This window comes from Abramis brama (genome assembly GCF_963993115.1).
Source record: "Abramis brama genome assembly, chromosome: 24".
In the NCBI taxonomy this organism is placed as follows: Eukaryota; Metazoa; Chordata; class Actinopteri; order Cypriniformes; family Leuciscidae; genus Abramis; species Abramis brama.
Window position 1 is genome coordinate 2772359 of NC_139986.1, and position 16386 is coordinate 2788744.

Genomic DNA, 16386 nt, shown 5'->3' on the forward strand with positions numbered 1-16386 from the left:
TACAATAATTCTGTCTAATTTTCACATGCTGATATATTATTACTGTAAGACTGGAAAAACGGCAAGAACTGGAAGAGAGGGCAACTCTCTGAGAAAACAAAGGAAACTAACATTTGAACTCTCTCTTGTGAAGTTAGTATCACCATTTGAGACGCAAGTCTCACCTCAGAATCATCCTAATCTACATCTCTTTCCCTCTTCCCCCACTCCCTCTCTCTCTCATGCTGAGATCACCAAAATTCACCCAAGAATCTATATGGTTTAATGTGAATAATTATCATACAGTATTATACATGTTTGGTATCATTTGAAATGTCTCAGTGCGACTGGTACAAAGCTATCATTCCCAAAGAAGTAAACCAAAAGGTAATAAAGTTTTTAAGAGTTTAGAGATAACTTACACACAGAGGAGGGCGTGTCTTCCAGGCAAATGGCATCGGCCCTCAAAAGGTGTAAACTCTGAATGCAAATTCCCATTGTTAATGAAAAAATGCTGCTTGACCAATCTAAATCTGGGTGTGTCTTACCTCGGTTTTAATTTAATGTTATTTTAGATAAGTGTACATAGGAAAGCACAGCATGGCCAACTAATGCTGGTCAGCTTATATCTGTAGTAGTGGCCATACCTCTGCCTGAAGTAAACGTTACTTTAAATTCAAGTGTATGCAAAACCACGGGGGCTATACCAAAGTATCTTTGATTGTGTAAACGTGAATGTGACCATCTCAGGTATATAGCCAATTACTTCTGTTTAGTGACCGAAGCTGGTGAGTTTGTGATCGTGAGACAGAAGGCGTGAGGACCTCAAAGCGGCATAGCTTCCTAATATGAATGGGTAAAATATAAGTAAAGAGTTAAATAGAACAATTAAATGTATTGCTAAACTATTCGAGGTCTTTATAAAATGGAGTCAGATAAAAGCTTAAATGGACGTAAATTACTTTGCCACGTGGAAAGACAGTAATGCGCAGAGATCTTCACCTGTTCTATTGGATGCCGCCATTGGACCGATTTAGACGGGCTTACATTACCATGTAGGTCTACATAACGGCATGAGGAAGCAAATGGTTTACATATGTAAGTTTTCTTGCGTCTTCCAAAAATATTATCCAAATCATTCTATATAAGTTCAGATACAATACAGACCTTGTTCAGAACTTTCAAAGACTTTTCTTTTTCCTCAATGAATAAGTCGTCAGTGATTTAAGGGTCTTACAGTACTGCATTTATCCAGGCAGGTGTGAGAGAGCCAAGGTCCCAGTGAACGTGATAATTCAGTCGCTGTTAAAAAATCTCCCCGAAAGACTGCCAAGTCACAAATAGATCCTGATAGCGATCTTGGCTCCGGAGCGGCTCTGTTCTCATTTTACCGTCACGACATCTCAGATGAAACACTCATGCTAATGGCTGCCAGGACAGAGACAGGACCGCAGGTCTCGCTTTTACACCTTGTAAGCAGAAGTTGTGGTGAATTACCTCACTGTGACTAAGACGAAGGCTTACAGCCATGACAGAACTTTGACAGACAGATAATTATATCAGAGGCTCTTTTAGAGACAGAACACGCCGCCCTGGATAAAGAGACGAGGCCATCAGACTGTGACTTCCACTGACAGTTTGGTCTTCGTCTTATTAATTCTCTCTGAGGGATTTTGGGGGGTGGAGACAGACGGGATGCGGTCAGGGTTCTGACAGATGAAACAAACCGGCTGTAATTTGGGACAAAACGACAGAGACACACCCATTGAATAAGAAAGGGGCTTATTATCTCAATCAACCTGTGCCCTCCTGCCCAAGCTCACTTCCTCGACTGCCCGTTGCTATGGAAACAGTCAAATGGATGGAAACACAACAGATCTGGACACACGCAGCTTTGAGTCTTTTGCCGGTAAAACTCACATTAGAGTGTCATTTGTTTCTGGTGCGGCTCGTCAGCAATCAGAGCTGAAAAAACACCCGTGTGCAATCAACACATAAACCAGGCTGAAAATCACAGCAAACCTGCGCACACCTGTGGACAGGCCCGGCTCCACGGGGGGGCCAGGGTGGGCCTGGCCCACCCAATCAGAAGCTTGGCCCACCTTGGCCCCACACCACATAACAGCTAATCACAAAATTGTTCAATCTTCAATATTCAATTGCTGCTCTCACGCTACACACCATGTTCTTATGCAGTGAAACATACATCGTGGAGCAGAAAGGACACTGACAACGCGCTGACAGACAGGACAGATCAGGTTACTTTTAATATGAAACAAAGTCTCAACTTTCAAATTTGGTCATTTTTTTACGCAATTTAAAAAATAAATACCGTTTTGTGGCTCTTTAATGTGTCTGACAGATCGCTGTAGAGCCTCAGTGAAAGCTGCTGGTGAACCGATCATCTCTTCCTTCTAGTTCATTTATAGCATCAAATAAACATACAGTAAATGAACATCAGAAGGAATGTTGTTTTAACCGTGGAAAGACGTCAGTACACGCCGTTATTCAAGTTCAAATCCTCCAACGTTAATCTACTAATTCTCCTGACTGCTTTGTCGGACGCAGATGGCGGATTATGATTGGTCAGATCGCCTGTCAATCAAACTTCCTGCGAAGTTTGAATCTTCATGATGACTTGTAATCGAGAGTTACCACACTCTGTAGCCTAATAAAACACAACATGCACAGATTTCTTGTTCCAAAAGGAAAACCTTGTGTTTTTAGCTCATGAAAAAGCAATAACACATGAAATGGACATGGGTGAGTTTGTAACAGAATTCTCTAAAATGAGTAGAAAGCTAATGTTGTAAATTATAGTGATGTAAGTAGATCTTTTTCAAGACCTGCCCCGTTTTCTTCAAATCTAAAGTTACTAAATTGATACAAGATCTGTTGTGTGGTAAAAAAAAAAAAAAAAAAAAAAAGATTCTAAATATACATAAGAATGTAAAAATAAAAATGCAAAAAATAACAATGGACAAAAATCTGTAATGTTATACTACATTAACAGACGTGAGAATAATTCTCAAGAAAAACAGCATTTCAGATAAAATTAACATTTTTAGTTTGCAACTACAGCTGTAGCTGATGTTGTAAATGGTATAGTGATGTAAATAGTTATTTTAAAAGACCTGTCCCTTTTTATCAAATCTAAAGTTACTTAATTGATACAGGATCTGTTAAGGGGTAAAAAAAAAATAATAATATTACAAACGCAAAAAGAGAGAATGTAAAAATAAACCTGTTAAACATTTTTATTTCTGAATAGTAGCAAAATATATATATATAAAAAATAATAATAATACACCCGGCCCACCTGGACAATGACTTGGCCCACCTTTCATCTCATATCTGGAGCCGGGCCTGCCTGTGGATACAACTTATCCTGCAAAAACTTTCATTTGAGGCCTTGTCCACACTAAGATGTTTTCGTTTGAAAACGCATCTTTTTCGCTCCGTTGTGGCCTTCCGTCCACACTGAGACAGAACAAATACATTACAATGCAGTGCACTTTATTATTAACTTTATTAAGGGTAAATTTGTTTTTGCTTAAGAAATCTAAGATTGAATTCTAAAAATCTCAAAGTATATTCAAAATGTAGACAATGATGACAACATAATATGTGCACACTACATTATAACTGGTCTTATTTGTTAGACCCATTTGCATACCGAATTGTGATTGTCATGTCACTTCCTTGCATACATTTAACTTTATAAGTGTATATTTTAAAAGTTCAGCTTCTTTTAGCTTGACAATCATGGTGCGAAGCTCAAAAAACAGCAAGATGCACTGCAACAGTAAAAAATGTCCATTTTACACATTTTTACTTAAAATGCGAAAAATGTGTCCTGTGTGAGTGAACCCTTACACTTAACTTGACATAAAATGTGCATACAATTTTAAACATAAAATGTGCATTTCACTTAGATGTATCATACTGTAAATACAGAAGATGTGCATGACATGCATACTGCATACTACTTCCTTTAAAAACAGTAGGTAGTATGCCATGGTGAACACACTCATGCTGTCAGGCAATCAGAGGCACTTGTTGAACATACTTACAACTTTCCAGAGCTTACAAAAGAGCTCCCTCAACAATCCCCATCAACACATTCGGCAATCTCTCATTTAACAACTGCGCTAGCGTCCAGGTAACATGCTGAATTGATTTAGTGTGAGTTACTAAAGTTTCCCACATCCAGTGAACACATTCAAAACAAATATGGCTGCATGGGGAAATAAATGTTGTGGCTTGACCTTTCTGTTGGCACTGGAAAAGACCAAGTACACAGAGTGCGAGTGTACAAAGGGATTCTGAAAAACGAAGATATTATCTGCTGAGAATAATTGTGACCATATGAGAAAACAAAAGTTGCATTGTTGTTGTCGATTCCTAAGAATTTAACATTCACAAAATCCTTCCAAACCACATTTAAAAATAGAAACGTTCCTCAGTGAAGTGAGAGAAATTGGAACAAAACAGGAAATGAGCAACAATAAGTCGATAACAATAACTTGCATTTTTCTGAAACAAGTTCTGAAAAACACATCAGATTTTTAGATGACTGGCAAAATGGGCGTCCCTCGCGGGATATCAAGCCAACTCATCAGCGGAATTAAAATAGAACCTGTCACACATTTGTCTGGATCTGGCCTCAATAGACACCATAAATCCAACTGTCAGTAGACATCAGCGTTCAAATTAATTGCGCAATTAAGATTCTCTTAGCTTGGCAGATTCAGCCTCTAATGGATCCGTGAAAAGTCTGAACTGGTCATGAAGAGGAATTTAATGTAGTGTTTAATTACTATTCTGTGCCGAGCTGAAACAACGTTCCCGTACACCCTGTCATCTGGACCGTTCTGCCAGATTTTGATTGGATTGACGAGTTGCTGTTATTGAGCAAGCCAACAGTCGTGAGCATCTACTCCAACTTGGAGAGAGTTGCAATTGACTACAGATGGGTGCATTATTGGAACATGAAAACAAAAAGCTCATCGTCATTCATAGGGTTATTTTCTGGGAAGTTGAGTCCCAAAATAATGCATATAAAATAGTTTCAAGAGTGCAAAACAAGCTTGGACATCAAGATTTCCAAGCAAACCAACTCAAAACTGCTTCAGAGATCTCCTTCTGATCTATCAAGATTACCATGAAAAAAAATCAAAAGGCTCAATGGAGACTTCCCGTGGTCAAGACTACAGGTGTGTGTCACAATTGGTTTTGGGTTTTGTTTTCACTTTCATGTTTCATGTCTTTTATTTTGTAATTTGGCTTAGTCTAAGGCTGAATCAGAAATCTCCATTTAAACCCTCAATCCCTATTCCCTACATTAGTCCACTAATTCTGATCACTTGAAGGACTGAATGAAAACGAGAGAGTGAATTCGGACAGTCATTGAGTGTACACTGGCTGTACACACGTTATTGCGGTGCAATGTGTTTTCGGACACCACTACAAATGGATTTCGGGCGATTTCGGATTTGGCCTAGGTTCCTAGTTTTCTCATGTAATTCCATTCCCGTCATGTGCTTCCCTTGTCTCTTGTGTCACATTCTTATTGTTTTATTGGTTCATTGTGTTCAGGTGTGTCTTGCCTGAATGACTAATCAACTTAGTCTTATAGGGGACCTATTATGCCCCTTTTCAAAGTCTTGATTTTGTTTTTGGCCAGGTTTTCATGCTTCAATTTTCAAAAAACACATTCTTTTTCATTTCTTTGACAATGTTGCAGCTCCTCTCTTCCCAGTCTGTCAGTAACGCTCTGTTTAGTTCCTTTCTATATGAAGTCCCTCCTTCTGAAAAGCCCAATGCGCTCTGATTGGTCAGCTGGAGCAGTGTGTTGTGATTGGTTAAGCTGAGCGCGTTTGGGAAATGCCCCGCCCCTTACCATAACCGTCAGTTTCAACACACTACTAACTCACTCAACCAGGCCCCGCCCCTTTATTCTGTGTATGAATTATTATTATGAGAAATATTGTGACATGTTCGTTCCTGGAAGAAACTCAAGACTACAATGAGTGCAGTTTCAGGGAGTTCAGAAACACTGACACTGATATAGAGAATAGCTCCCGCTGGAGCAACTTTGTAACTTTGCAGAGCTTTGAGCTCATGCTCAAACAGCAACAATACACACTAAAGAAAGTTGAAAATGTAAAAAAAAAAAAAAAAACATAATAGAACCCATTTAAGGAAGTTGAATGTATTTCTCAGTGAGGTGCATTCCTGTGTTCAAAAATAGCTTAACAGTACAAACGGACTCAAACTGAACACAGGAGTCTCCAGGAAAAAAGTTGGACTATTATGTCATTAATACAACACTTTAAAAACACAATGCTGGTGGTGGAACACTCAATAATAAGAAGAAATGATGCACAACAGAAAGGGGAATATGGTGTCATCACTGTGCCTGGGTATTGTGAAGGTTAGGAACTGACACAGAAGTGCTTTATCTACATAAGAGCTTGACTGATGGACGGCAATCGAGTAGACAGAGCAGCGGTGAAGTGAAGTGAGGCTTTTATTCCGTCCCAAACCAGACCACAAAACACTGGCCAAAATGCCATCATAACCAAACTAATATGATTTGTTTTATATTTTATTATAAATAAATTAAATATTTTGAAGTTGCTACCTCTTCCAAGTACTAGAATACTCCCCAGTCAAAACACTTTATTGCTACCAGTTACTTGACTGAACATGCTAATGTCAATCAACACGCCTCATCTTTAGCCAAAGCTTGGAGGTAATTCCTATTTATTTTGGTTCCTTTGTTTCCTCGTCTCTGGTGTGGTTGAAGACTTCACAATGACTTATTTCTTTTGCAGAAGAGAAGGTGTTGATATACAATCTCTGGCTTAGCAGCGGTCGCAAACACACGTGACTTCTGAGCGCTCGCCGCAGTGCACACTGGGAGATCAAAAGGAACGTTAAATTGCGGCCAGCGCCGACCAGACAGCCGGCAGGAGAACGCGATGGGCTTTATGTTTACACGATGGAATTGCTTGTGTGTGTGTTGTGTTGTTTTAATGCTCTCACGCCGCTGGCCACATTAGTGTGCCGGATAATTGCGTTTTCTGGCATGAATAATTCAGCAGCGGGGTGTTTGTCAGGTCTCGGAGAGTATTCGTGTGTCTCAGCGAAGTGGCAAGGTAAGATTTCATCAAGTGCAGAATGTCTGTCAAAACACGTTTGCTCCCTCGCCGCTGATGTCAGTTCTCTTTTTTCCCTTCTTTTCTCCACAGTGGAGTTTTTGATGGCTCCCTGAGATGCCTATCACATCTCTCATTCTTTCCCTCTCTCTCCATCTTCTGGCCTATCTGTCTCCTGCTGTTTCGCTCTCCCTCCCTCTCCTCCCAGATACTCCCACTTTCATCATTTATCCTTTTCCTTCACCGTCTCGCTCCCTCAGCATCAACCGCACAGACTATCCACAGCTCCTCTGACATCCTTTTTTTTCCCTTTCTGAAACACAAATGATTGTTTTATATTCAAGGCTCTCTTCCAATTCCGAAATAAATAAACCTGATGCAAATGTTAAGATGCCAAGGAGTCAGACGTCACTGTTGTGGAGTGCCAACGGACTGTTCACTGCCCATTTCATGCATGTTGCACACGAAATGGAGCTCTTGCGAAATCCAATCTGATTAGCTTTGCACAATTTCCGGGAGTTTGTGTATACAGGTTTCTTATTGAACAGCGGAAAACAAAGCCCTGTTTAGAAGTTCACAGACTTCTTCAATGGCCCACGTCCAAAGAACAACTTGTTGGGAGATTTGCCAAAGTTTGTGACGTACATGACAGCGTTGTGTCCCATTTCAAATGAAACAAACTGACATTAACGTCAACTAACTGGGCAAATCTAAAAGCCCCAAAATACTTTCTCCATTTCATTAGGGGCCTTATGTGATTGAATTGGAATAAGCTGCATTGTAGACTGAGTTTATGCTGGCTAAAGTCTTATTATGTGAGACTAAACTCTGTTCCAAAGCCTATTCAGCTGCCGGACTGTCTTCATAGGCAGCTACTTTGTAACCAGGGCTTGACATTAACTTTTTTGCTCACCAGCCTCTGTGGCTAGAGGTTTTCCAAAGTTACTAGCCACTCAGCATTTTTTAATGGCCACAATTTTGACATTGATACCATGGGGGAAAACTGCCATATTGATATTTTAATATTATCTCATAATTTGGCAGCAGGTTTATTAGGCTGCTGTCACTTTAAGACCACACACACATGGATCCATTATACTGTTACACATGCATTTTCTTTCTGAACTGTTTATGTTCACTTAAAACTAGTGCTGGGGGAATTAACGCATTAATCTTTCCGATTAATTTCAGATGTTTAACGCATAAAAAAATATAACGCAATTAACGCAGCACTTTTTTTTGCCTCGTTTTAATGATTTCTTGTTGCGACTGCTATTGAAAAGGCCGAAAATATGCCGTCCCGTCCCTCCGTGTTCGGCGATCAGGTTTCATTCTCACGCAGCTTTCATGAGCGGGTCTTTTCCGCTCCGTGTGTGCGGCGCGCTCTCTGTTCCGTGTGTGTGTGTGTGTGTGTGTGTGTGTGTGTGTTGGCGCGCTGCGCTCTCTACGCAGTGTTCCGCTCTGTGTTTGCGCTGCACTGTCATTAACGGCCCAAACGCTCGAATCATGTACCAATCACGCACTGGAAAAGCAAAGTCCGCTCAAATCACGTGAAATGTCTCAGTAGTAGACTTCTGTTTGCTGAGCTGGTATAGTCATGCTGGGCAACAATGGTAAAATTACCTGCTCTGATCACATGCTCTGGTAATAATAGCTTTGTAGGACTATATTTTATTTTGATAATTAGTAAAAAAAATAAAAATAAAAAAAATCTGTTAAATTGATTATGTTGATTGCTTATTGAAAAAGAATAATATGTTCATATTGATGTTTAATATTATTTTAATATATGGTATTTTCTGTTCCTTTTTTTTCCCTGTGTTGTTTAATTTAATTAGGTGATTCTAAGTTTAAATATTGATGATTACAAGCTTGGGGGAAATGCAATTAATTAGTTTTTTTTTTTTTTTATCGATTCCCAGCCCTACTTAAAACATAACTGACTGTGTTTACGTGAATACTCGCCAAGACTTGCATTTTGACATTATCCTGTGTGTATTTGACAGTTTAAGCAAAATAAGAAAAATAAAGGGTAATGAGTATTGGAAGCGTTTTAGACATTTCAGTATCGGTATTGAAAAATCAATATTTTTGACAAAACTACATTGCACTTAGTTTATTATTTCAGATGCCTTTTTAAAAGACTACAATTGAAAAATGTATATATCACATGTAAAATCCAACCTGCCAAAGTGGCTAGTAGAAGTGACTGCTGTTACACGCCACTGCTGAAATACACACACACATTTGGTGGGCGTTAATGTCAAGCCCTATGTGTAAGGCAGCATTATAACCAAAATGGAAGCGAGTAAGTGGCTGATTTAGGGGCCGATCACAGAGAACACGTTTATGTATTCCACTGTGCTGCTTTTCCTTTGTTTTTCTATGTAAACACATGATCATCTAGATGGACATGTTTGACTGTTGCTCTCGACACATGACACAGCGTTCCAAACACGCAGAGCTCAAGTTTCAAGTAGTACATCTTTATTTTTTAACGGATCTCTAGACCTTGATTTTTTGGTTTTGATTCTTTGTCTATTCCAATAGAGTTTGACTTTAGCATTCAAAGGTCTGACACCGTGTTGATGCGCCAAAGTGACCATAAATCCACTTTTCCTTCGTGTCAGTAGCGCAGACGCGAGCAGAAATGGAACAAGGCATCAGTTTGCTGTCGGTGACTCGTCATAACGCATTTAGTGTGGACACAATCACTGATGAGATCTATTGGCTTGTGTCCGGTGTAGACACTGTGTGAAACCAGAACGACGCTGCCGAGTGCCGGGAACAATCACACGTGGGCCAAGGTTCTGTGAAAACCCCTTACACAAAGACTTTCCATTAGGACTTTAGTGAAGGCCTGTTCACACAAAGGACGAAAAAACTATAATGATAAATATATAGTTCTAAATCATTATAAAACAATAGCAATACACAGTACAACTATAACTATAATGGCACAGATAAAGAATATTGTTGGAATCACTTTTGATAAAAACATGAACAGGTAATCCATGATATACAGTAGTGGCCAAAAGTGATGTCTGGAGGGGATATTTGTTCTTTATTATTCAGTTCATTTAAACCATCAAAAAATGTAATATATATTTTGTTGGTTCTTTTATGCGCTCATAATTTCTTTGTATGACAGCATGGCCAAAAATTATGTCGGCACATTTAGTCATGTTTTATTGTGTTATCATAAATAAAATGACTACAAGCACAACTATGCAAATATGCTTACAAAATATATTTTGAAAAAAATTTTTTTTAATAATATTTCAAAGAAGGGTGAATAAGTCAATTTCCCTAGGTCGGGCATCACTTTTGGCCACCAATGTAGTTATAGTTATCTTTAAAGTTCTTGTTCTTGTTGTGAACAGCCCTTAAGACTGCCCCAAATGTGTCAGCGAGTCTCAATCTACCTGTCAGCAAACAAAGCAACAACTCAGTTGTTTAAAGATCAGTAATCTCATGAGTATATGACACTTTGAGTGGCACATGACCTATAATTGCACTCAACTAACACCAGCCCAGAGTGCAGAAGACTCCAAGGACAACACTTCATCGATTCCTCTTTGGAGTTCACTGAACATGCCGCCTCCTCTCGCTTCTCTTTCTCTTTTTCTCTAAAGGGCGAGGGCCGGCCGGGGGCATCAAAGCTCATTTTTCTGCGGTTCCCTCAGGACTGGACTTCGGCTGTGAGCAAAGGTTAAAGCTGACGCCCCTATCAATAAGTCACTGCCTCTGCCAGCTCGCATTTGACGCTCACACTTTCGGAAAATGTCTGCAATTCCCTAGACGACTGGAAGGCTAATCGCATGCATGCAGATAAATGAAAATAAATAAATAAATAAGATCCCTCAGCGTGTTAGGGGTTAGAGCCAACTATGTCCAATTTCGCTCTATTACATTCTCTCACATTGCCATTATGCTAATTTGAGGTTAATTGTGTCATGTCTTTAAATACCAAAAAGCGTAAGTTAAGTACTTGGCAGTGATTTATTAGACTGTAACCTGTCACTGTGGCAGAGCATGTCACTCTTTTGATTTAGAACTTCCTCGATGATGCGTTAATGGTCCGACACTGTGATTGGCTCACATGACAACCTTCCCATATCATCGTATAAAACCACCACGGTCTCTCTCTCTCTTTCTCCCTCTATCTCTCTCTCCCTCACACACATCTACAAAATAGCATCAATAACCGTCCGCTGTCCTCTCTCTCTCCACTTTATTTGCAATAACTGTCAGCGGTGGAGCGATGCTTTTGTAATCTGATTTTTATGAACATACTTGTATGGATTATTGAGATCCTTTAATGCCTGAACCGGGCGCGTTGCGAAGCTAAAGCCTCCTGAATGTTAATGTGACAATAAGAGTAATGAAGCATCCAACAGTTTATCTCTTCCCTCTCTCTCTCTTCCCACCCCTGTCGTTCGGATGTCTTAAACTCCAAATTTTAAGGGGGAGTTGATGAGAAACGAGGTGGAGTGGGAGAGTTTGTGAAAGTGTGTCTTCATGATGGCGTCTTTAATCAAATCTTGCCTGAGCCAAAGGAAAGAAAGTCAAAGCTCATCTCCAACCACTCACAATCACTCCAAAAATCAATACCTTATGGGAACACTCCATTTGATCATTTTGCAAACATTATGGGAACATTCTCTGAACATTCTGAAACAAGAACATTTAAAAAACATTTCAGACAAAAATTCCACGAACGATGTATAAATATTGCTGTGCTAATGATTTGAGAACATTATTAAAGACCAGACAACTTTGAACGAACATTATATTAAAGTTTCTGGAAGAATGCTTGTTCATAACTTAGAGAGAACCTTGCCAGAACGTTAGTCAAAGTTCAGGGAACGTTCCCTCTTTGCTGGGAATCTTCCATTGGTTGACAAAGACATTCCTGTGGCGATATTATGATGCTCCTTGCATGTTTTGCAACCCTTTCAAAGTGAAATGCCCAGTGATTGTCACTAAAATCATGTTCAGTTTTATCCAGAACTTCATCCAGTTTTATTGCATTGGTTGTTGTATCACAGCATTCTGTAAATGAAATGACACACCACTAATCTGGTGCATTATGAACTGTCTTTGGACATATTTCAGAACGTATCAACTCAGGAAATCAAGCTATCATTTACTTGGGTTTAATTTTCAAGAAAATCTGCCAGTGATCAACGCTGCTGAGTGCAGGATTCCTAAAACTATCAGTATCCTACACATTTCAGACCATATTTAACATCCGATAAATAGTTTTAAAACTCAATTGTTAACATACATGTTACATTCTAACACATCAAACCTAGATGAAGTTAATATAGGATTACACTTTCACTCACTGAATACATTTTGAGTACTGTAAATTCTTAATATAAGTTTTAAAATATTATTGTCAACATAATGGCAGGGTATGATACAATAAAATTACAATGTTTGCAATATATATTAATTTATTATCAGCCATTATCACTCTTTTCCAAATCCTCACCCATAAAGTTTTCACCCATATAACATAATTTTACATTATATTGGTTTTCTCCAAGTGAATACATACTCTTACATGATGAGAAAAAACCTGCATATATTCACCTCTGAGACATTTGATACTGTAATTGCAGTTTAATGTTGCACGAACATCAAACAGCAAAGTACAATTTGATTTAAATGACTGCCAACTCACTTTAGTGAAGAGACGCACTTACAGGAAACACACAATATTCACCTTGAATTAATTCAGTCATGTTAAACAATCACTAAACTGCACTGGCTGTCGGCTCTAGACTTATATGATACGAATGATTTTATAAAACAGAAGAGGGGCAGTAGTCTGGAAACACAAACATTTCCCATGCTTATCCAGACCTGGATACTAAAATCAGATCCCATACTTGATCATACTGCGTAGGAACCCTGTAAGTGCAAAGCAGGGACTTTACTGATGCTGTAAACAGCAGTTCATTGAGACAGCCAATGGGAACCTTCCACACTGACTCAATAAAGAAGATCTTTATGGAATGTCGACCAAGAAAAAAATCTGCATACAAATGTCAAGGCAGCCTGGAGTTCATTTGCACTCCTGAATTATCTATTATGGAAATAATAATGACTTCAAAATGAGTTAAGGCGGGTGGCAGCTGCCTCTGTGCCACACATGTGACCTAAATAGGCCCGAGGCAGGGAAGGAGTTGAAGAGGCCATTTCATGGTGCTATATGAACTCTGTGTGATATCGAGAGACCGTTTTACTGGGGCCATTGTTAAGCCATTTTAAGAAGGTTGCACATTTTAGGTGTGTGTGTGTGTGTGTGTGTGTGTGTGTGTGTGTGTGTGTGTGTGTGTGTGTGTGTGTGTGTGTGAGAGTGTGTGACTCACCACTTCGCGGGGCAGGAAAGCGTCCTCTTGTCTGACGATGAGAAGACCTACAGTGCCTCCCATGGGAGTCGAGCGCAACAGAGCCACGACCTCCTCCTGAGTCTTCCCATTCAGATCCACTCCGTTCACCTACACACACACAAAAGACAGAAATATTTGTCTTAACAGTAATATTATTTTTTTATGTCAGTATATTTTTCAAATACATTTTGTAAACCATATGCACTAAACCAAACACAATAAATCCTAAAGGATACTATAACGATATATTATTTTATTACAAAGGATATTATAAGTGTATATAATATCAGTGCATCCTGCCTGGGATGCAGTTTTTTGGGGGGTTTTTTACATATAAATCACATATAATTATATTTAATACATACTGTTCTCAATATCAGATTCATGATATAAAGTATTTAAGGTTGACCTGTGAAAAAGTGGCACTTTTTGCTCAGTGGCTGATGCGAGTCATTTGAAAGGGTGTTTAATAAAGCAACAAATAAAACACAAATTGCATTCTGTGCAATTATATCTGATCAAACATTTCAATTAATTGCAGTCGCATTATTGTGACCATGACAACAGGAGATAGTCCTCATATTTCTATGGCAACATAAAGGCCCAGGGTGAACCGACAGCTCTCTGAAAGGCCTCGACTCCATTAAAGCGATGAATCAGGGTTTGTTAAGCCAAATGGATGACGTTCTGGCTCCACGGTCGCATCTGGCATGAGAGCCTGCAGGTGTTCTGCTCCATTTCTAAATGAAATGGCCATTGTTGATTGGCTGTCATTGTAAATCAGCCATCAGGCATAGTTCTTTTTGTCCATTCTCTTTTATGAACATTATTTACTTTCCGAAACTAAAAAGGAAAGTGCATCTCACAAGGGAGAGAGGAAAACAATGAGACATCTCGTCTCCGATAGACCAAGCAGAATGAACTAAGGAGGGAAATCCTCTGGAAAACAATGAGTCGACGGTACTTCTGTACGACACAGGGAACGGAAGGAGTTTGCTGTTGTTTTAATATAAGAAAAGCTCAATAGACCGTATGTAGCCCCGCCCCTTTTCAGCGCCTCACTCATTGACTTTTGTCTTCCAGTTTGTATTTTCACTGCAATCTTACGTATTTATGAATGAATGGCTCGTTTTAAACTCTTCCTGGTCTACTGCCATTTGTTAAGACATCTGCTTTAAATATTACAATGCTCATGATAACTTTTGTTAACTTTACAATAAGTAAATCCACTTCACCAGATAATTACTCCTGGACAGCGATGCCATAGAAATATACAGAGCGACCGCAAAAACGGAAGTTCAAAGACAATATTCTAAAGAGGGTTGCGCGCTTGTTTCTCATGAGGTCTGAAATGTCTGTACAGGAAGTTGAGGAAGCGGAAGAGGAAGTCAGAGGTCATGTGACGCTCCACAGCTTCAGTGTTTCTCACCTCTAGCAGCCGGTCTCCAGCTTTCAGACGGCCGTCCTGGATGGCGGCTCCACGGGGGAGGATATTCTTCACATATATGGGGGCCGAACTGCCGATGGGCACGTCTCTGGAGGTGATGCTAAAACCCAAGCCCTCCGGACCTACAGCGCAGAAATAACAAACAATACACACGTGAATAAATGACTCAAGAGTCTGTCTGTAGACCAAACATGCTGTTACAGTGGCGACAGACTGAGATGATGATTGCATTTTTGTTATATTTTTAGTTTAGTTTGAGTTGTAAAATGTTGCTTTTTTCTACACCACATATTTTTAGAGTCATTTAAACTTTTCTTGAAAATTGTTTAAAGGTTTTTCAAAACCATATGACACCAACATCAATATAAAAAGTTCATTATTAAATAAAGAATATAATGTGAGCAAAGCTTGATCTGTGAAAAAGTTTTAAAAGTGGACGCTGACGTGAGTCATTTGAAAGGGATGTTGAAAACTTGCATAATATTTTGTGAGAAAACCATCATTAATTTTTTTTTCAGGATTTTTTGATGGATAGAAAGTGCAACAGCATTTATTTGAAATATAAATCTTTCGTAACATTATAAATGCCTTTACTGTCACTTTGATCAATGTAATGCATCCCTGATGAATAAAAGCATTAATTTCTGAATACAATCAAATAAAAAAAGCAGCAGTGAATCATGGTTTCCACAAAAACATTATGCAGCAAAAACTGTTTTAAACACTGATATTAATCATAAATGTTTCTTGATCATCAAATCATCATATTAGAGTGATTTCTGAAGGATCATGTGACACTGAAGACTGGAGTAATGATGCTGAAAACTCAGCTTTGATCACAGGAATAAATTACACTTTACTATATATTCACATAGAAAACTAAATTTTACATGCTAATAATATTAATATTTGATCAAATAAATGAAGCCTTGGTGAGCAGAAGAGTCTTCTTACACACACACATAAATATACACAAAATATAAATATATATATGACTCATTATATAAGTCATTGGCCCTTGCGCTGAGCTAAAGCGTTGCAAATGTTTAGTGAATTCTATATTTGACACTGTCACTTGGATTGCACATCGGCCGCAGTAAAATTGCAGTCCTGCTCAAGTCTACTGTATCTAATAACTAATCTGAATCCATCCGACGGGATATTTTTAAGTCCGTTAACAGCACAGAGAAAAAAGTGTGTTCCATGACCGCCTGTGCGCACAAATACAAATTACACAGGCAAAAGCCAAGCATATGGCAACACAGGCCACCATAATTAAACGTTTCGAACCCATCTGCGTGCACGGCGTAACCGCAGTGTGATTTCAAATTTAGACACGTGTGTTTCGGCGGCACGCGCTTTACAAATGTAGCGGGACAGTAACATTACATGC

At 39.0% G+C, this 16386-nt stretch overlaps 1 protein-coding gene across 8 annotated transcripts in view; it reads right to left on the reverse strand.

Annotated features, from left to right (window-relative positions):
• The window catches only part of pard3aa (par-3 family cell polarity regulator alpha, a), a 460369-nt gene that overhangs the window by 201295 nt on the left and 242688 nt on the right, over positions 1–16386 (reverse strand). For all 8 annotated transcript variants that reach the window (XM_084102432.1, XM_084102429.1, XM_084102431.1 and 5 more), the window contains 2 exons: positions 14976–15115; positions 13526–13654 (listed from right to left, as the gene is read on the reverse strand). In XM_084102432.1, coding sequence (XP_083958558.1) covers positions 13526–13654; positions 14976–15115 — 269 coding nt within the window. The remainder of the gene's footprint in view (positions 1–13525; positions 13655–14975; positions 15116–16386) is intronic.